At 37.9% G+C, this 22936-nt stretch overlaps 1 protein-coding gene across 27 annotated transcripts in view; it reads left to right on the top strand.

The window, feature by feature from the left end:
* The window catches only part of PARD3 (par-3 family cell polarity regulator), an 815317-nt gene that overhangs the window by 562118 nt on the left and 230263 nt on the right, over positions 1-22936 (top strand). For 15 of the 27 annotated variants that reach the window (XM_057498381.1, XM_057498380.1, XM_057498374.1 and 12 more), the window contains 4 exons: positions 5671-5859; positions 7176-7346; positions 16173-16332; positions 22670-22859. In XM_057498381.1, the coding sequence (XP_057354364.1) occupies positions 5671-5859; positions 7176-7346; positions 16173-16332; positions 22670-22859 (710 nt within the window). The remainder of the gene's footprint in view (positions 1-5670; positions 5860-7175; positions 7347-16172; positions 16333-22669; positions 22860-22936) is intronic. The other 12 variants (XM_057498383.1, XM_057498384.1, XM_057498382.1 and 9 more) reach the window with 1 other exon arrangement.

Raw genomic sequence — 22936 nt, 5'->3', positions numbered from 1 at the left:
CCCCACACCTTCTGAATTTTTGGATATCATTTAATCTTTTTATTTAATTATTTATTTTTATTTTTTATTTTTTTATTTTGTTATCATTTATCTACAATTACATGAAGAACATTATGTTTACTAGGATCCCTCCTTCACCAAGTCTCCCACAAACACCCCATTACAGTCACTGTCCGTCAGCCTAGTAAGATGCTGTAGAATCACTACTTGTCTTCACTGTGTTGCACAGCCCTCCCCATGCCCCCCCACATGCTAATTATACATGCTAATCATAACTCCCACTTTCTTTTTCCCCTCTCTTATCCCTCCCTTCCCACCCATCCTCCCCAGTCCCTTTCCCTTTGGTAACTGTTAGTCCATTCCTGGGTTCTGTGATTCTGCTGCTGTTTTGTTCCTTCAGTTTTTCTTTATTCTTATACTGCACATATGAGTGAAATCATTTGATACTTGTCTTTCTCCACCTGGCTTATTTCACTGAGCATAATACCCTCCCTCTAGCTCCATCCATGTTGTTGCAAATGGTAGGATTTGTTTTCTTCTTATGGCTGAATAATATTCCATTGTGTGTATGTACCACATCTTCTTTATCCATTCATCTACTGATGGACATTTAGGTTGCTTCCGTTTCTTGGCTATTGTAAATAGTGCAGCGATAAACATAGGGGTGCATCTGTCTTTTTCAAACTGGGCTGCTGCATTCTTAGGGTAAATTCCTAGAAGTAGAATTCCTGGATCAAATGGTATGTCTATTTTGAGCTTTTTGAGGAACCTCCATACTGCTTTCCACAATGGTTGAACTAATTCACATTCCCACCAGCAGTGTAGGAGGGTTCCCCTTTCTCCACAACCTTGCCAGCATGTGTTGTTTGTCTTTTGGAAGGTAGCGATCCTTACTGGTGTGAGATGATATCTCATTGTGGTTTTAATTTGCATTTATCTGATGACAAGCGATGTGGGGCATCTTTTCATGTGTCTGTTGGCCATCTGAATTTCTTCTTTGGAGAACTGTCTGTTCAGCTCCTCTGCCCATTTTTTAATTGGATTATTTGCTTTTTGTTTGTTGAGGTGCGTGAGCTCTTTATGTATTTTGGATGTCAACCCTTTATCGGATCTGTCATTTATGAATATATTCTCCCATACTGTAGGGTCCCTTTTTGTTCTATTGATGGTGTCCTTTGCTGTACAGAAGCTTTTCAGCTTGATATAGTCCCACTTGTCCATTTTTGCTTTTGTGTCCCTTGCCCTTAATCATTTTTTTATAGTAAATTGAACTTTTGTTGTTGGCATGTCTTTTGTTGCAAGTAGATGACTGTCGTAGTTATTTTGAGTCCACTCATCTCTCTGTGATGGAGGGAGCATTCACATCTGTGGTGGGATTGTTCATCTTTTTTGTTAATAACTTATCAGGATTTGTGCAATAAAGATATTAACTCTATGGAGAGGGAGTGAGAGAGAAATCAATAAATTACATGGAACAGTGAGCAGGAAAAAACTTCTCTGCTGTTACTTTTATATTCATACTTGAGACCCTGGGGCACTGGCTGCCTGGAAGGAGTGCAGACCCGCCAGGTAAGGGCTCAGCCCCATAAGACTGCTCCCTTCTTCAGATGCCAGTTCCACGTGGTGGGTCCCAGGTTACCTACAACTTCTGTCTGAGGTTCCCACCACCCTTTACTTGGCTTTGATAATTTGCTAGAGCCGCTCATAGAACCCAAGAAAACAGTTTACTTACTATTCCTGGCTTATTACAAAGGATGTGTTAGAGGACACAAATGACTATCAGATGAAGAGGGCAGTGTCTCTGGAAGGTCCCAGACTCCCTATCCCTGTGGAGTTGGGGTGTGCCATCCTCCTGACTTGTGAATGTGTTTCACAAGCTCTCTAAAACTCATACTATTGGGATTTTTATGCAGTCTTCTTCACATAGGCATGATCAGTTATTAGCTTCATTTGTAGCCAGTCTCCCCTCTCAGGGGAATGGGGGGGGTGCTGAAAGGTCCAAGCTTGTAATTATGGCTTGGTGTTTCTGGTGACCAGACCCTATTCAGAAGCCCCCAGGAAGTGACCTCATTAGAACAAAAGATGCTCCTAACACCCAGAAATTCCAGGGGTTTTAGGAACTCTGTGTCAGGAACTGGGGCGGAAGACCAATGTAGCAAGAATCAAAGGCAGGCATTGTATGAAAACAAACATTAGACAATATTAAACATTTATTTATTGCTTATTTCACAAGTGGTAAAATATGTACTTGTTTGCAGGGCCCCAAATCAGCTATTGGGCTCACATCTATAATTTTAAGGTCTTGTATGATATGTAAACATATCCTATTTCTCATCACAATATTTTGTGAACTCTTAGGAAAATTTTCATATATTGAGGCTCAGAGATGACTCTGATTATTTTTCTGCCACTTACTGCAACGAACTTGTATTTCCTGTCTCATACAGCTACCCATTTTGCAGATTAACTGCAAACACCGCATGTCATGTGGGCCAGTTGTACTCTCACAGCCATCGGAACTGTTGTCTGGTTAGAAGGAAATCTGGCCCCTCTTGCTGGGTGCATGTGGCTATTTTCTGTCTCTCTGCAGATAGAAGTGTGTATCTTTTCTGCCGTGCTGAGAATGGTGGGAAAGTAAATAACTTTTATGTTCCCCATTCAGCAGGTTCCCTGCTTCTGGATGCTTAGCAAAAAGCCCTATTTTTCTGGGCATTAAAAGGCAAAAAAGCCAGTGGAGTAACGGTAAAAGAAAAAGTGGCAGGTTGCATTGATGGGACAAGACATGTGCTTGAGTGACATGGTTATGTACAAATGGCTTGAGGAGCAAATAAAAACTTACTGCGTTTCTTGTTGAAGGAATTTGACTCAAACAGATAAAAGGTACAGAATCTGTATGGCAACAATCAAGGTGATAGAAAATTAACTTTTTATATCAGAATGAAGAGTTCTCTTCCACCCCATACTAAGACGACTTTGTAACAGTTCTCTATAATGCAGCACTTAAAATGGCTTTTTAAGAGCAAAGTTTTTCAACATTTTGCTGCCAGAGAATTGAGTTCTAAAAGCTGGTGTTTATTTCAGTCTTATGTCAAGAGCCAAATGGATTAATAATGAAATATCAAAGGGAAAGTATAATCTCTCACTTAAATGTTTTTAATGATGATAATGACTTAAGACTTGATAAGAAAGCTGAAAAAGAATATTATTCTCATCCTGCAGTTTTCATAATAAATGAAACTTTCCTGTGGAGAATATCATCTCCTTTAAGACAGGTTCAGAGTAGGGCATGTCAGGAAATGATTCCAACTTGATTAAAATTTTTCTTCATATATTCAGTCAGCTCCTTATCTTGATTTTTCAAGAAGGAAAAAAAAGATTTTAAACCTTAGTAAACATTATGGAAATGTCAGAATCAGTAAACATTAGAAAGCCAAGCTGAAGATCCAAATCAGTAAGTGACAATTAAGAGCCTTCCAGATTTGAGGCAAATAAATGTACTGAATGATCAGACCTAAATATGCCTGGCAAAGGTCTTTTGTTTCCATGTCTTTTCAAATGCAACTTTTTCAGGATTTAAATGCTGATTATGATTCACAAAATAAGTTTTATTTTTCAATTACTTCTGAATTTAAAACAGAAGAGGATTGTGGTGTGTTTTGATGATATTTTTATTTCAAACATCACATTTTACTTATGCATTATGTTTTTAGAACAGATTTTATATTGAGGTAGCCATATTCATTCACACAAGTCATTATTTAGTAATTGTTAACAGTTTTGAACCTATGGATAAGAATTAAAAGTTTGTAGAGTGAAACAAGTTTATAAAGATGTTTTTGCATAATAAATATATCAATATTTCAATATGAATATTTGATGTTAATTTCTCCCCAGTTCATTGATTTTATTTGAGCTATAATTCTCTAGGAATATTTTAAGAAAAGTTTTTATAATGAGCAGGCTTTGACTTTATTTTGACTTTGATACTGAAATATAGTTAACATAGATGTTGCTCTATATCTTTTCAAGTTGCTCTTATTTTGTATGCTTTTCTCTGTTTAACATATTAGTGGGTTTTTTTGAAACATGTTTTCACATCAGTCTTCTGATAACTATGAGGCTGTCCTTGGAGATGACACAACGAGTGCCTTACCATAATGTGAGAGCGACAGCACTGAATATTAGTAAATTAGAAACATACCTTATAAATCACATTATTGTGGATTTGGAGATTTAAAAATAGCATACTCCTATATTATGATAATTAAACAAAACAGTCTCTAATAAATGCTTCACCTCTAAAAATTATTTCATATTAAAATGTTAAATCTCCAAATTTCTTTTTAAAGGTATTTTATCATAATTCTATTAACTTTGTTATTAGAAATTTTTTAAATTTGGATACAAAAAAAATGTTGAGGTCTACTCACCTTGCCATTGCATTCTTATAATAGCCTATTTTTCATGTGTTATTGAAACTTCTTTAAAGGTGCAATATTTACAGGATGCATTATATTCCGGCCTAATTACATACCACTAAATGCTCAACTATTTTTCAGTTATAATTTGATCGTTCCAGCTTGAATGACTAGGTGGGTTCTGGGGGATTATTCCAAAACAGGAGTAGGAGGTTGTAGGACCAGTTAAGGCTTTAGCTGTGATTCAAAGATCTTGTGCTTCTCTACATTATGTGGTTGGAAATACTAACTTTTAAGAAGAATTCTGGCCTTACGTATTTAAGATGAGCAGTGGGCAGGATTACCGGAGAAGTCAGAAGGCAGACTGTTTCGTCTTCTGACATGCAACATTTTTTAGCACCAGAATGTGTCATCTCACTGTATTTCATCAGTTCACACCTCCAGATTTCATTTTTCCTCACTGTTTTAAGGGAGATGGGCAAGAGTTTGTGTATCATAAATGCGTTGTGTTCTGATACAGTCTTCTTATGCACTTGGTGCCTCAAATTATGAAATCAAAGCTTGCATATACAACTAATTAAGCAATATCGCTTGAATGATATTCACCAGCTATATTATGTATGGTACTTTATTGTGGAAAAATCTTCCTGAACGTTGTTTACTGCCACTTTGTCTCACAGGTAGAGATTAAAGCTCTCTTGTGGCTGTCTGAAAATGAATACTTTTTCTGCTAACTTTTTATCATCAGGTTTTGTTATTGTGTGTGAATAAAGTGATACACCATTAGTGAACATTAAACTATTAATAGAACATTAAACTATTAATGAAAATTCCTAGTGACAAAGAAAAGGGACAAATGAGTTACACTTATTTGTTTGAATTCCTGCTATTACTGTTTTTTCTCTCACGGGTTAGAATTGGAATACATAATCTGAAGAAAGAAAAAAGATCCCAAACTCTAGGAGTCTGCATGTGTGTATTAGTCCCTTAGCTACATTTTCCCCCTACTTTCTCAGAATCTGGTTTGAATTTGTTTTAATATTGAAATAAGTGCCACATAAAAATATTAGCAGCTGGTTCTAGGAATCATCTGGAGAGGTGCAGATGCACTGTATCATGGATCTTACTGTGGAACTTCGTGGAAGGACCACACCTGTAATGATTAGAGAACTGCTCATTAGCACTCTTTAAAAATAACTGTGAGAAAGAAACATTGGAATATAATGCACTATGCAATTTTGTTCCCTATTAGAAAGCAGATGATGAGGATATTGTTCTCACACCTGATGGCACCAGGGAATTTCTGACGTTTGAAGTTCCACTTAACGATTCAGGATCAGCTGGTCTTGGCGTCAGTGTCAAAGGGAACCGATCAAAAGAGAACCATGCGGATTTAGGAATCTTTGTCAAGTCCATTATTAATGGAGGAGCAGCATCTAAAGTAAGCAGATGTCAACTTTATCAGGCTTATGACCATTGACAAAAATGTTAAATTATAATCCAGTTCATATTTTGGAAACATGTACACTAGATGGGGTAAAACTTTCCTCCAACCTTTTAGATTATCTTTCTGCAGCCTGTGAATTAAACTCTCAGACAGATTAACAAGAGAAAAAGTTCACAATTTTAACTGATGTTAATATTTAAAATTTTACATGTATGGGAGCGCAATAGAAAAGGGGTAAAAACCCAAAGAAGCCTTTGAACTCTGAAGCTTAGGTACCATTTTAGCAAAGGATGATAAATTATGGAGTAGTAATTGACAAAGGAAAAGGGACTCAAGCTTTTTAGGGGGGTAAATTGTGGGATGGTAAATGTATGGGGGAAAGTAATTGTAGGTAAGGTTTATTTTATAAGGTCTGCTTTTGGAGATTGATCTTAGTGCGACCTCTGACCGGGATGATGAGGGCTGCTCTCCCCGTCCTGGCTTGGGAGAGGAGAGGAGACGCCTTTGCAAAGGGAACTTTGTGTCTTGCATTTAGCCAGATGGGGGAGGACAGAGGGCACCTTCTATGTTTGCCATTTTTCAGTTGCCTTCAGCTCAAAATTTTCCTTGTGCCAAAGTGGTGTATTTGGGGTGGCATATCTGAGACCCTGCAACACTTAACACATGTTTCCTGTTTTCTTCATAATACCTCATCCATGATCAAACAACTAGAATTTTCAGTGATTTCTCATTTTGGGATGGAATCTATTGCTTCAACTACAACCCATAGTTATTCTAGTTAGATGAAGATTATCTTTGAAGATTCATCTTAAGATGAAAGACTTATCTTAGATTCTGGTACAGAGTTGCCATACAATAAAGGTTCATCTTTTCCCTCCCCTCCCCTGCCTATGGGTCACTTACCCTATTTCCCATCTAGAGAAAATTTACTGACTGGTTAAGGGGGCACCTCTCTGCAGTTGTCTAAAAATCTTGAGCTTTTTGTGTCTTGGGTGGTAAATATCCTCTGTGGGTGTCTCTGGAAGCAAGAAAGTAATCACTTTGTGTCCTTTGAATTGGTGTGCTATTTTGGTAAACAAATTATGATAATGGCTTGATTTACAAATGTATGAATGATTGAAACAGACCCAGGCTGCGGTGGCTGCTCAGACATTACTGTGCTAGTGTTCAGTTGAGCATAATCCATTAGGATTAAGGGTTTGGTTTTTTTTGGCTTTGTTTTTATTTTTATTTTTTTTAACTAAAGGAAAGGCATCTTCTTTTGTAACAGATGATTTAATAGCACTTATTTTTTACCTGTTTTCTTCCAGGATGGAAGGCTTCGGGTTAATGATCAGCTGATAGCAGTGAACGGAGAGTCTCTGCTGGGAAAGACAAATCAGGATGCCATGGAGACCCTCCGAAGGTCCATGTCCACAGAAGGGAACAGGCGAGGGATGACCCAGCTCATTGTCGCCAGACGAATAAGCAAGTGCAGTGAGGTAAAAAAGGAAACTAAAAACACAAAGGCCCTAGTGTTTGAAATTGTAATAAGCTTAAGTTTCTGCCCAAACTTTGGGCAAAGAATGGCAGGTCCTGGGATGTTACCTCAAAAGATTATAAATTACCCCTGCTTGTTAGAGTCTTTGGTGTTGTCAGTGGATTTGGATTTGTTCCCTTAATTATGCAATCAAAATATTCCTAAGTGTGCATTACCATTTCTGTTGCCAACTCCATAGGTGACACTGGGATCTGAAAGGCACCTTTGGCTGGGCTCTCTTGAAAATATGGCCACCCTCCTGCTCAGAGCCTGCAGTGTCTCTCCTAGTCGGCAGTGTTGTGCCTCTGGGGAGACACAGTGAAACAACAGCTGCTTCGTCACTTGATTTTCTAAAATGGGACGCCTCTTGCTGAGTCCCGCAGGGAAGAGGCTGTTTGCCCTGTGACACTGCCAAGAGTGTCAGCTCCCCTCTCATCTCTGTCTCCCCTTTCTCCTTCACTGTAGGGTTGAAGGCTTTCCCCTTGAGGGCCTGCTTTTTCCCATGACATGTTTTGCTTCTATTGCTGTGGTGGCTTCTAAGTCTATGCCCATTCCAGAATTAGGAGTGAGGAGAAAGGGTAGCCTTTCCTGAAGGGGGTGACCATGTGTTTTCCCAAATAGTAAAAAATACTAAGTAGAAATGTACTTTCTTGTATAGTGGGGCATTAGAAAATTTACAAGGAACAACATATAGATTTGATGGTTAGTATTAGAACTTAAAAAAAAAACCATGTTTCATAGATCTGTGCCATCTACATACATTATGTGCCATCTACAAGAAATAGGCAGTAGGCAAGACCTGACAATTTATAGAGCAGAGCTTGTTTAAAATGTGAAGTTTGTTGTTCTGGATTTTGTTGATGCTCAACCTCTCACATTTCTAAGTCAGCTAAGAGAAGATGATTAGCAAATCATGCAAACTGGAAATTGTATCTAAACTGTTTCAGTGTTTTTCTTAATTTTAAAATCTGTGTTTAGTATATAAATCAAGCCTTTTTTGTGATGATCACTCATGTGATCCTAGAATACAATCATATTTTGTAATGAAATGAACTCAATGGGTAGTCAGTGTACAGGTGACCAATTTTTGAAAGGTTATTGACCATTGACTTATTTCTATACTGTTTTTATTTTCCAAATGGAGAATAAGTTAACAGTAATTAACAAATTAATTTCCACAACAAGAGAACAGTGTAACCTTAGCTAAAAATCTCAGAGTGGAAAACAGGGGAATGTAAGAAAATCCATTCTCATAAGATAAATATAAATGCTAATCCTTCAGAGCAGACTACTGGATTGATTTTATCGAATAATAGTTTTATTAGTTGCCAAATCATTAACTGATCTTTTTTTTTATGGGAATATAATTGATATATAATATTATATTGGTTTCAGATGTGCAACATAGAGGTTTGACAGTTATTTAGATTATTAAATGCTCACCATAAGTATATTTACTACATCAACATATAAAGTTATCACCATGTTATTGACTGTATTCCCTGTGTGGTATGTTCATCCCTGTGACTAACTTATTTTGTAATTGGAAGTCTGTGCCACTTTATTCCCTTGACCTGTTTAACCCAGCTCCCTACCCTGACCCCTCCCTCATGGCAACCACCAACCTCTTCTCTGTCTGTAGTCCATTTCAGTTTTATTTGTTTTGTTTTGAGATTTCACATGTAAATGAAATCATATGGTATTTGTTTTTCTCTGCCTGGCTTATTTCACTTAGCCTCATACCCTCTAGTTCCATCTATGTTGTCACAAATGGCAGGGTTTATTCCTTTTTCATGGCTGAGTAATATTCCAATTCAGATATGCACAAATCAGGCAAGAAAAAGAAACAAAAGGCATGAAAATTAGTAAGAAAGAACTAAAACTATTAGCAGATGGTGTTGTACCGTACATAGAAAAACCCTAAGGATTCCACCAAAAAACAGAACTAATAAATGAATTCAGTGACATTGCAGGATACAAAGTCAATATATATTAACTGATCTTTTTACTGTAAGTCCTGCAAAGTGCTACATGAAAAATTCTTCACAGTGAGTTTACTAGGTCTTTTTCTAGAGCTGAGTAATTTCAGATTCCACAGGGTAGTATTCATTGGATGGATGTTTATTGAGTGTCCACTATGTTCAGAAATGTGTTAGATCCTGAGTATACAGCCATGAATCAAAACAGATGGGGTCCTTCTCTCATATAACTTCTCTTCTACTGGACAAGATATCATAGTCTTAGTCTCTTTAAAAGCAAACTAAAATTTGCAACAACTTCTCTAAGTTTTCCTTCAGAGAGAAGCACAGACTGTTATAATGGGGCTTAAAACATAAATATACAGAAGATCAACATCCTGAATTCATACATGCTTTTGTCTGATTCAGATGATTCTCTGTTGTTCCCCAACAGTAAAAGAGAAAGCCTGTACCAGCCTGAAAATGTTTTGATAAAAGCACTGATTTTATTCCCTGTTGCCCTGTAAAACACATGAAATTGGAATCCCACTGAAACACCTCTGTGTCTTACTCACTTCTGCACATGAATTTATGTGAATGAAAATGATTTAAGTAAGGGAACAGCTGCAATAGACAGTAATAGACTTTAATATTCAATATTCCTTATGGTATCATTTTCCCACATTACTGGTTGTTATTATTTCTTAGGAGAGAGTAAGCTTATGAAACAATTCTATTAAAAAAAAAATTTTAACACGAGTGTTGTGCTTTCTTTGGATTGCTAGTGTGAAACCTTTTGTACTGACAGAGTGTAACTAAAGAATTTTATGAAGACAGAAGAGCTCAATTCAACTTCCCATAAGGCATAAGACATGATTTTGCTGCTGTTGTACTTAGATTATATATTACCTTTGAAAAAAACATGTCCCTGAGTTACCGGGAGAGTATGTGTAAATTATGTTACAATAAATATTGGCATAGCAAAGGGTGCCTTGTCATGAATGAACCTCAAGCCAAAATAATCTCCTTCTGAGTCTACCAGTCAGCATGTTGTCCCATCTGACAACATCACAAAACTGTATTTTACTAACTCATCTTTAAATCAATGTTCTGCATACTTAATATCAAACTAGAGAAGATGAGAATTTGCAAGTGAACATCTTTTTGGACTTGCCACCCCTTTCCTCGCCCTATGTGATCTGAGTATTTTTTCTTTAAAAATTGTCAGGTCTTCACAGTGGATATCATCTCCCCCTGCATTTCACTAGCATTTATCTCCATACAGCACATAGGAGACATTCTCTGGAAGATATTTCTCTGTTGCTTTTGCTTGACCTTTAGGAATCTTTGAATGACACCTCCTTCTTGAATCCTTTCTTAATTAATCTCTGTTTTTCTCCTACTTTACACTGGCTCTTCTGTCTCTTCTAAGATTCCTGTTTTCTACCTGCTCTGTCACTGTTAGTGATTCTCAAAGCTTCTCCTGGGCTGCGTTGTCTTATTCTGCATGTGCTTCCTGGGAGAGTCATTCTCTGGTTATGACTGCCTCACCCTGTTGCCTGCTCAGAACTCTATTCCAGTTCCAGATCCTTCTGTCCAGCTGCCCATGGAGATTTGCAGTGGTGTGTCCCTTAGGCACCTGATTCACAGGTATTTAAGTTATTGTTTTCTTCTACAGGTAAGAACTTAAGCTCTTTGCTTCAAAGCCAGTCCCTCCTTGGGTACTTCATCCACCCCATCCTGTACTCCAGTCCCTGCACAAATGGAATAGTCATTCCTGTCATTATAGAAGCCAGAGATCTAGGATCACTCTTGACTTCTCCCACGCCATTACCATCTCTGTAGCCTCTGCCTCCAGAACCTCTCTCTTCTCAAACTAGTGTTCTCCATCCCGTCTGCCACAGCCTGAATCCAGGGCCCCATTACCTCCCCAGGCTCCGTACTGAGCCTCCCTGGGGGATTTTTCTGTGCTCAGGCTTTCTCTCTCAGTCCATTCTCTGTGCTGCAGTAAGGCGGCATTTGCTACAAAACAAACTGACATGTCCCTTCCCGCTGAAATCCCTTCTAGAGTTTTCTGTCCCCTTCTGGATAGGTTCCAGTGTCCATCACATGGGCCACTAGGATGTGCAGACTTGGTGCCTGTGCCCATCCAGCCTGCCCCATGGGGTCGCCGCAGCAGCTGCGGTTCTGTAGATACGTGGTGGTTGCCCTCACCTCGGGCTTTTCCATGCAAGTCCGTTCATAGCAAAGACAGCCTTTAGATCTTAGCTGTCTCTCTCCACAGTGTTCCTTCCCACAGCACCGTGTCAATGCTGAGCTGCCTGGGACTTCGTCCGTCTGTCATGTCCCTGTCTCTGTCGCTGGTGTCCAACCCAGGGCTGATAGCTCAACAATGAATGACCCAGAAAATAATCCTGGGAGTCTGGCATTTTTAGAAGAAAACAATAACTTAGTTACTTCTAGTGAATGAAATTCTAAAAAAAAACAAACCCATCAGACAAGGTGAGAAAATTAACATTTTGGCAGTGATTCTGGATTTCCTTTGCTTTCCTTAGATGTAATGCGCTGACTTAAGTGTATTTAAAAGCATTTTATAAGCAATAATTGTTTCTTTAAAAAAAAGAGAGAGAGAGAGGAGAGAGAAATGGCTTTCCCTAGTTTTGCACTCCTGAAGGATGACTTAGCTTTTCTGGAGGAAAACTCCTTAAGTCCTCATACTCTTTTCCATCGGGAAGGATAGATTAAGCAAGAGACAGAGACATGGGTATGGTCACCCATGCATTTGTTGAGGACTTTGAAAGAGAATGGAGGGAAATGGGAGTAAGAGCTGACATACTTCCTTGAATATTGAAAATAAGCTGTGCGTAAGAATTACGCTGATTTTAAATGTTCTGAGAAAATAAATATTTATAGAAACAACTGTAATTTAACATAGCTTCCTGTCACTTTATTTGTATCTGTGTTAGATATGATTTCACAGAAAGCCTGTCTTACTACCAACATAAAATATGACCAGGGGAGTCTTTGTCTTAGACCCCAGCCTGAAGGATTTAGTCATGAAGAACTACTTTAAAATGAGTTCTTTTTCTAGATTTAATCCTCTTAGAATTAGAAAGCTGTATTAGAGTAGGAAAGGGGCTAAGGTATCATTTATGATTCTCTTCATTTTATGTATTAAGAAATAAATGTGGAGAGGTCAGATGATTTGCTGAGTGACTGCAAGGCCAAGGCTGTGGCAGAATCATTTAGAAGCAGGGTGTCCATTCCTCGTCTGCATGTGAGAGGGTCTAATTGACAGTGATGGTGTTGTTCAGGTAATTTATCTTCTGGTTGTGCTGAGAAGTCATGTACAATAAAGATAGGCTTGAGCAGACACAGTCAGTGACGTTCTGGGTCCACCACGTATGGACAGAATGACTCAGCAGCTCAATTCCCTTCTCTGACCCTCCCTGTTGCTCACATGGGGATAGGGAGAAAATTAAATGTGGTCCTGTGTGAAAGCTGGACCTGGGATAGGGCTCTCATTTTGCGGCCACTCTTCTAAAGCTTCAAAGATGCTGTCTTTTTATTCCCTGTTTTTACTTACCTGTCCTTTGGATGTGAGGACTTTTCACAATGTATGATTATAATTTAGACCAAATTTGTTTTGATTGCAACACTGTTCTGTGCCCTCAGCTTTAAAGGCCTCCTTCCACGTGGCCTGGTATGCACAAGATCTCAAAACCATTTTAAAGGAAATCTGAATCATTCTCTTAGAAATGAATTTATTCATCGAATTATTTACCTAATGCCTGCTGTGTGCTAAGCATTAGGAATAAAATAGAATAAGCCCATAAAGACTGAAATACCGAGTAAGATCATGCCAGTTACTAAGACCCACTTTTAATTTTGCTGAAGGGGATTAGGGTCATATCTGCCAGCTTTTCCATGTTTATAGTCAAGATGGTGGGATACATATTCTTGATGTGACAGACATCATTCAACCCACTAATGCATATTTAAAACAACATGAGATTTTATTAAACCCCACAGAAATTGTATTAGTTTTTTTAGAAGAAACCAAGATTTTAACATTTCTTAAGAAGAGTAGGAGAAGTATATAATGAAAAGCATACTCATTGGACAAAAGCCTTTATTCTTGTATTTTCTGATTATAAAAGCAATATAGGATCATTTGGATATCTTTTAAAAAGTGTACTGTACTTAGTTTGTTTTTAGATATCAAGACAATTCCCAATTGTTTTCTTTTGTAAATAAAGTTAAGATTAATACGGATTCACATGAATCTTTCTTGTTCGCTTAGCTTATTTAACTTCATGAGGAGAGTGACCACAGAGTGAAATAAGGGGCCTGGTCAAAGAGTGTAAGATATTTTGTGACCTGCTCTATACATTCCCACATTACTTTAGAAAAAGACTCTACCACTTTATGCTGCTGCCCAGTGTGAGTTATATTGCTACAACCTGGAGCTACTTTTTCTCTAATGGATGGAAAGGCTCTCCTATTTTCCTGGGGATAGAGCTGAGGGGGTCTGACCTAACTACCCCTACTGGGGCCTGAGTTAAGTGGGATTGAGGAACATTTTTGCACTTTAAATGGCAAACAACAAAATGAAAACTGCAGCTGTCTTAGTTTAGTCTCTTCTTCTAGTTAAGCCTAGGTTTTGATGCAAGGAGACTGACAGCTCTTACAGGGCCAATGGCTCTGTCTCCTCCTCTGACCTGCCATAGTGCCACTCTGACACATTTCTCTTCATCTCGTTTTCTTGCGAGAAAAAAATCATCAGAAGATTTAAAACAAAACTGTGTACACCAAACAGTTTTTTTAAAGAAATTAAAAGGCATTGTGTCTTTTGTTAAATATTTATGTAGTAGGCTATTGATGTCTTCATTTAAATCTATCTTTTCAGATGCAAATTAGGCATGGTTAGGGAGGTAGGGGAGGTTATAGACTCTTTCCCATGAAAAGGTCCAAGGATGAGGTTCTTCCTCAACAGGCATCATACTGTTTTTATCTACAAAGCTTATGTGTGGTATTTTTTAAATGGAATTTTTATTTGACTTTACAAAATTCTAAAATAGCCTCTTAGGATATTTAGGGATTTCTCTTGAAGGAACTTTCTAAATATTTTTTTCGTCTAGAAAATGACAGAGTTAATATAGTTTAATGAAATGTATTTGTTAAGGAAACTTTGAAGATATGTGGTTGTCTTATGATAAAAAAAGTTATTGCATAGCAAGCAGATTTTGTGTGTAGAGACTTGCATAGCAAATCTCTTGAATGAATGTCTCATTTAAAATATGCAAACATGCTTGTTCTGAAAGATATAGGGTGTTTGTTTTATTTGTTTTGTTCATATCTTCCCAGAGTACCTTGGTACTTAGGCATTGTATTCTTTCAGAAAATGTTCTTTTATTTTTTTACATCAGAGACCTTGAATATTTAATTTACTTTTCAGTAAAGCTGTCAGTTGTAATGTGCAATTTAAAAAAGGAACTAATAAAACAAATCCTCATTTCACAATTTAAACCTTATTGAGTCTAATTCACTAGCACCACAAGTTTATTATTCTCCTGCAGTTTGACGTGCCTCCAATTGTAATTGTGTTGACCCTTCGATGCATTAAATCTCCCCAGTGCTTATCAAACTGGGAGAGATAAGTCTGCAATCCAGAACTTCATTAAATATCTCCTTTTTATTAAACAGATGATAGCTTCAAACAGAAATAATAGTTTGTTCAGATGAAGGAATCGCTACAGTTGTGGTCTCATCCATTTGGAATGTGCAGTCTTCGCTACCCCTTGGCTGTGTCATGCCTCATACCCTCTTACAGCCCCAGACACACTCCCTTCTGGCTGCCAGCCAGTATGAAGCGTCGTAAGGTATTAGTCCCTGGGGTTAACTGCAGAACTCACATTTGGAAGATTGTAGTTAAGTATGCTTTGTTCTCCTTGAAGCAGATTTTTTTCAAGGCCTTATGATCATGGGTTCCTTACCCATATTATTTTCATTATGAATATGACTTACAAGGCACAGCTGTTTAAAGAAAGCTACATACTATTTTAATTCATAGTGATAGAAATTGACTTACATTCTTTGCTTATTGAGTAGACTCTCTATGTTTGTGACACACACATCTTTGCCTGCTTCTTTAGAATATTGAGTCCTGACCTCTCTATCATTTGTATGCTGTTAAGTTACTTCTCTGAGTTGCTGTCTTGTATTTGAGATTATGAGAGAATAGGATGATTTTTCCAAATTTCTAGGAGAAGAAATTTAGGCTCCATGTATTGTTCAAGATGCCTGAGCTCACAAGTTGCCTTTAGGTCATGTAGAATAGATGGTAATACACACACTCAAAGGTATGCTAATTGTTAAATGTATTTACATACTACCGGGGTAAAAAGTATAGCAAATTTCTAGCTTCCATTCTGATATAGCATACCTTGTGCAGAGCAACATCTCATAAAGAATTTTGAATTAAACCATAACTTAAATTGACTTCCACAGACACTAATAGTCAAATTGAAAAAATAAGCAACAAAATAAATTTTTTATTTTTATTTTTTAGGGAAAAAAAAGCTTTTGATATACATATTTTTCCTCCACTGTTTGAAATCTGACAGATCTTCATGGGAGGCACAGTATAAAGTGACACAGAAAGTTGGTCGTTAGGCAGAGCTGTCATCACAAATTATTTTGGTACAGAGTGAAAAGTTGCAGTTCATTGGTACCCAGTTGGATACAGGCCTTGGGCAAGTTGTTATAATTCCCCCATGCTGCTAATGAGCCTCTAGTACTGATTTTCCCTCGTCCCCCTTTCTCCCTAGCTGAAGTCACCTGGGAGCCCCTCTGGACCTGAGCTGCCCATTGAAACAGTGTTGGATGATCGAGAACGAAGAATCTCCCATTCCCTTTACAGTGGGATTGAAGGGCTTGACGAATCACCCACAAGAAATACTGCCCTCAGTAGGATAATGGGTGAGTCAGGTAAACTCTGCTTATCACATCTTATTTTTATGCTTGCCCTGGCTCACGGAGGGGGCATTAATGTAATATTCATGTAAAGGAGGCCTGTATTTCAAGAGGAGAAAGAGCAAGTTCATTATAATCCTTCAGTAAGTGTTAATGGGAAGAGAGTAAATCAATATATTGATTTGGTTAAGTGAGTTTTTTGATCCTGTAACATGTAGAGAGGAAAGAAAGAAAAAAGGGGGGGGGATCACAAGGAAACATTTTCACAGTGACCAAGATACTCCTAGCTTGTTTGAGATGATGAGTGAACCATGTTTTGAAAAAAAATCAAGATTTAGTGGCTATGGAAAGAAGGATTAAAAAATTACATACCATTCACAGTAGTGCTGTGTGGAAGGAAAGGGGGAAAAATGTGTATATATAAACAACATACAACACACACACACACATATATGTATATGAAATATTCACATTTATTTGGTTTGTACTTAATCGGATGCTACCAGATTCTAATTGCATCTTTACTGTCTCAAAGCCTTCTTTCTAAAATCCTGAAACATTTTTTGCATCCTTTGTTTGGATTCAGCACCATACTGTCTGCATGGTCCCCGGTGGGTAATGAGGTTATTAGCACTTGCTCTGCAGCAGCTCAGCGTTCTACTAACAGATCCAGTGAATAAAGACTTGCTTTGCCGCAGGAGTGGTGGGATTTACCGAGTTGCTCATCTTGGGATTAGCTTGTGAGAGTTTTCAAATTTAAAACATTAGAAGCCATTTTGATTAAAATAACACCTCGCATAAAACACTTACTGCTGGTAGGTTTTGTATGGCTCTAAAATCAAGTAAAGCCCTAAATTCAACTCCATTTTGAGTACATTTAATGCAGATTGAATATAATTCAGGTTTCCATTGTGAAGCTTCCTGGAAAGAGAATTTGTTTTATTCATCAGTGGATGTTTATGGAAAGCATGTGATTGGCAAGACATATACTTTTGCTGTAGATGCAAAGATGAGTAAGAACCAATCTCTGCCTTCCAAGAACTTTCTCCTGGGCATGATGGGAAAAATACATAAATATAACTTGTAGAATCTTCTTTGTTCATCCTCTAATCCTTCTAGCTTTCTAACTTGGAAAAATTGCTAAAATACCAATTTCTTATTTTATGTATCGAACTTAGACCTGATAGCGCTCCTGTTGTACTTGTTCAACGTTTTTGTTTTTGCCTGCTTAGCGGAAGGGAAAGTAGAAGGGTGCTAAAGCTATTGTACGCCTGCTGGGTGATGGGTGTTGTAAGTAGTTTATCACATCTTTGCTTATTAATGATCATTCTCTTCACTGCTGTTGAATTTTCTTGATTTGGTGTAAAACTTTATCTTTGTTAAATCCTTTTTATTGATGAAAATTCAGACCCCTTGAGAAAGAGAGTGCATGTGTCCCTGATCTGTGTGCATACAAAGTGATACGCTGTAATTTCCCCTTTATTATAGGAACGTAGGACTTGCCATACTGAATCAGACCATTGGCCCACCAGTTCCTGTAACCTGCGTCCTGCCTCCAATCCCTGACGCTTCAGAGGAAGGCGAAAAACTAAAACTAAAATACAAAGAACCCCCCCCCCCACCACCTAAATTCACCTAGAGACCTTTTGAAATGCTGTTTAAATGGGTTGAGGATTCCTTCATTTTTACAGTCTGTGTAGTAGCCCTGATTCTGTTAGCTCTGGCTTTCTGGTCCACTTAGGTTTGCATTACAGTTGACACAGTTTTCCCCTTCCTCTGCTAGACATGCAAAGGACTTGTGAAGTCCAGGTGCTTCCCCAGGGCGGTGATTTTCCGCCCAGCTATGGGCTCTGTGATGCACTGTGCTGCCCTCTTGGCCTGGGAGGTGGTAGACTCTTCCCTCTTTGATAGTAGGACAGATTGATGTTGAATGACTGAGATATTTTCTTAAGACAGTTTTTTACATGTACTGGAAACTAGGGATCCTATAGAGTTTTACCCTGAGAAATGTATATGCTTTATTGGATTTACCCTGAGTTTTGCGAATTTGAGGATTCCTCAGTTATCACCAGTCTACATGCCAGTATCATTGGCAGTAAGATACAGATAGAGTTTAAGTCAGTTGCCACTTCAAGTTAGAAATTCTGCCAAAGATGTTAAACTGGGGTTCCAAATACAACACAGAGCTTTGGATGTCTGCCAACCTAAAGCAATAGCAGTAGTGTTTATTGGTTTGTACAGTGTCTGGGTACGTGGACAGTTCTCAGATCTTGTTTAGTCAGTGGTTCTCTTCTTTGCATTCAGAATTGCTCCTACATGGACACAGTGGAGGTGGTGGTATTTATTTCATGATCTGCTATGAATCAAACAGAACTTTAAAAAAAATTCCAGCTGATATGTTAAGAAATGAGTTTATGGGAACAAGGTGAATTCTCACCTAGAATATTCCTTGGGTAGGACTCTATACCAAAAGGAGCTTTGAGACTTTCTGACTGATTCTGTGGAAACACATCTTGGGAGAGAAGGTTCTAAAAAATAGATCAAAAGAGGAAAAGACGTAGGGTTGGAACAATGTCAGATGTCATCAGTCACCTTTTCCACATGATAGTTAAAAGAACGAAGCCCCAGGGTCCCATGATGATTTTTGTTCTCATTTTTTATATTTTTGGTTATTTACTGTTTATAAAAATAGCTCTCCCTAGGGAATACTGAGATCACACCATAAGTGATAGTGACATTTATGACATTTTTTCTTAATGACATCAATTCGTAAGTATCTACATCTTTAAGCAAAAGACAGTAGATGGTCTCCTCAATCTGTTACATTCTGGAAACCATTGTAGTCTGAAAATCAACTAAGTTAATCTTTGAAAACTACCTTGGAAGTCATGTATACCAAGCGACTTATCTTCTGTTCTGGGCAATTATGGACCTAAGAAATTAAGTGACAAGTCCGAAGCTTCAACATTTCTGTGTTTCTGATCCAAAATTTTGTTGTATATTTTTCTGAGTCATGAGTCCCACATTTCTCCAGCTTAGCATATGGTGGGGTTATCCATTTCCTTAGCATATGGTGGGGTTAGCCAGAGTTGTGACCAAAGGCAAGATTTCTCCAAATGTCTGTATTGGTTGACTTTCCACTATCATGGATTTTAAAAGAGTAATCCTGGATGGTCATCAAGAAGAAATCTATAATGAGCCTGCATAGGATTTCTTCTTTTCAGAGTCTTACAAATATTTTACTAATTGCTGGACTGTCTTAACTAATCATACAACAATAACAATAATAGATATAGTTAGTTTATCCAGCCTGTTAACTCCATAAAACACATCAGAAGTTGACATCTGGGAGCACGAAACCTTACATTTTTTCCAACGTTTTAACCTGAATAATGTTGCTGTTTAAGCAGAACCCAAATCTGTTGTATCCATTTTAGAATTTCATCTCAGTAGTTCTTATGTTTATACATTTATGGTGAGTTTTTAAAAATAAGTATGTTTATAATATTTTCATCTTATTAGAAATTCAATATTGGAAAATGGAACATTAATGTTTTTTTTATTGTGAGTCAAATCACTTGGAAAAGTTCCCCAATTCATCTGTCTCTAGTGTCATGCATGGTATTACCTTCTATGTAAATGTACCAATGAATAAATGTTTAGTAAACAGTGATTCTGTATCTCACGTCTCACTCTTCTACAAGGTGCCACTGGCTTAAATCTTAGTTTGTGGTTGTTGGTTAAGTTGTTGAGGAGAGCAGAATATTTATCCATCAAAACACAGATCAGAAGTTTCTGCAGTCGCCCTTGGAAGGCATCATGGTAATGCTGTACCAAAGACTGGGTGCATCATTAGAAGGTATTATCTAAGTAGAGTCTGTTGGAATATGTTGTGGGGTAATTTAGTTGCCCCTCACCCCTAGCATATTCCTGGAGCTAGATTCCAAAACTATGTTCCTGGCGAGCATGTTAAGAAGTGTAATATTGATGGAAAAGATGATTCTCAAATCTTTTGAAATATCAGCCTCCAGAATCATCGGTGAGAGAAAAAAGCTAAATGATTGTATACTGTTAGAGAAATTTCTTGTGATTTATGTATGTATAAAATTTTGGGTCCCTTAAGGTACAATATTTCTACTCAAAAGAACATATTATAAAAAAGAGATTGCCACATGAAGAACCATTCAATGTTCAGTATTGCTCATTACACTGTCTCTCAGAATAATGTAAACCCAAGAGCCTTAGTTTTAATGTTTAAAAATGAAATGTACTATAATTATACTGTACTATTCCCTTCTAATAGATTTTTGCCTGTGTGAGGACTTGGCATTTAATTCTGTGACATGTGCCTTGTCAGGTTTGTCATTCTGTACACTTTTTGGGGAAAAAAGAATGTCTTAAGAAGGAAATATGTCTTAGGGTAATAGTACTAGAATGTCCTACCTTATTTATGAATGATATTTTACTGAGCATATTTCTGTCTTTCCATACTTATGTCTTACACTCAGGTAGGAAGAAATGAATGATTTGATTTCAGGAAAAGGGAATGATTAAGTACTAAATTTGAGTTATGGTTTTATCATGAGCATTAACAAAAAGTTGCTAGTTTTCATAGTTTGTCAACATGGTTACATTTCAAATCAAAATAGGGTGTTTTTCTTGATAAGAGGCTGAGTAGAGGATTCATATAGGATTTCTATAATAGGCACGTTTGAAATTTCTACTTTTTATTTTTAAGTTTACTTTGGTGGCTTGTCCTGAAAAGATATGTCTCAACTTAATTTTTGCTCCTTTGTTGAAATGTCCAGAATAATATATTTCTTTAAAAATCCCTCAATCCTATATAGGCCATCCTTAACTTTCCAAAATAGTGTTAATAATTTTTAAATAAAAATTATCATTTACACATTCTTATAAATGTTTACTTTAAAAATTAGATCTAAAGACTGATGTTAAAATGTTGGTAAACTTTCTATTCATTGCTGCTATGCTATTTTAAAAAATAATTCATAATAAAGGCAAAGTGCAGCAAGTATAAAATGGTAGTAGTTAGTGTTGGGAAAGGGTCTTAATCCTTTTTATTTGGGAAGGAACCAGCCTAGTTGACTTATTAAATTTGGACCTTAGGCTTAAAATGAGTTTTTCCATCATCCTGTCAGGGGATGGGCAGACTGTTGATTCTCCTTTCTTTGCTGGGAGAACCAGGGGCCTGGGCCTCCATTGTACGGAGATGCGTGTCTTCTTGCTCAGGAGTACAGCCCAAGATTTGGGGAGGAAACCAGAACTGTAGGTGTTTTGGGGAGGGTGGTGGCATCATTTGGGCCCCAGCTTTATCTCTAAGAATTCATGGTCTTGGATCATAAGTTTGTTCCAAGAAATATAAATGCCTGTGAACTTGAACAGATTTTCCTGAAAGAAACTGAACTATATAGGCAAGCTCCCTTATCTTGGGTGAGCTATCTGAACTATATAAGGGTCCTCCCTTATCAAGAACTCTGTATCCTAATTGAGTAAGTAAAAGTTTACTGGCTCCCCTGTCTTGGCCTGAAAGCCTCTGGGCAGTCAGATCCTGATCTTTTCTCCTCAAGATCACACCTGCCATGTCCCCCAAGGCCTGGGTTGCTGTGTACTCATCTTTGAACTGTCACCTGGATGCTCCGTGGATTTTCTCCATTACAAATTTAATGATGTTGTTGCTCATATCTGAAATGTCATCATTTTTTTCTTAGCAGAAAAGATCATATTCATCAGTCAGAAGCCAACTCTGATGTTAAGTTGTTAAGATTCCAGCTTCCTCTGCATCCAGGTACCCAGGCAATTGCCAGCACTGGTAATGCCATGGTACTTTGGCCACCTCACTCACAGCCCAATCAGTGACCACTTTTTATTTGTCTGTCTCCTCTAGGGCGTGAGCTATTTAGGGGCAGAGAGTAAGTCTGTCTTACAGACCTGCTGTGTGGTAGGCACCCAACAATCGATGTAAGTCTGCAGGGCTTCCCTCTAAACTTCCTGGTAAAGGTTTTTAAAGAACTTCCACAACTTAGAACTGTGTGGCATTTTCATGTGAGAAGACATTCTGGAGATCATCTCTGGCTTCTGGAGATTGAAAACCAGAGAAATCGAGTACTGTGCACAGAGCGACGTAGCTGTAGTGTCAGAGGTCGAGAGAGGCTTGAGGGCTCCATTTGACATTCATTTAATGAAAACAAATTTCCATAATTCTATTTTGTTCTGCCAGGTTGAGCAGAAGTTTGGAAGTCTAGACTCTTTTTAATGTAGCAAAATACGAACATTAATAATGGCAACACTTAGATGGATGTCTAGAATCTCCTTCTTCTTTCTCACTGGACAGGTAGATACCAGCTGTCCCCCACAGTGAATATGCCCCAGGATGACACCGTCATGATAGAAGATGACAGGTTACCAGTGCTGCCGCCTCATCTCTCTGATCAGTCGTCTTCCAGCTCCCACGATGACGTGGGACTCGTGACAGCAGATGCTGGTGCCTGGGCTAAGGCTGCAGTCAGCGATTCAGCAGACTGGTAAGACCACACTCAGGGCTGGAAAACAGTGGTTAACTGCAGTCACACTTCATGTTATGTTTAAATCGTCCATCACT

The sequence above is a fragment of the Manis pentadactyla genome, chromosome 3 (assembly GCF_030020395.1).
Source record: "Manis pentadactyla isolate mManPen7 chromosome 3, mManPen7.hap1, whole genome shotgun sequence".
Lineage (NCBI taxonomy): Eukaryota > Metazoa > Chordata > Mammalia > Pholidota > Manidae > Manis > Manis pentadactyla.
This window is presented reverse-complemented; position numbering and strand designations above follow the sequence as displayed.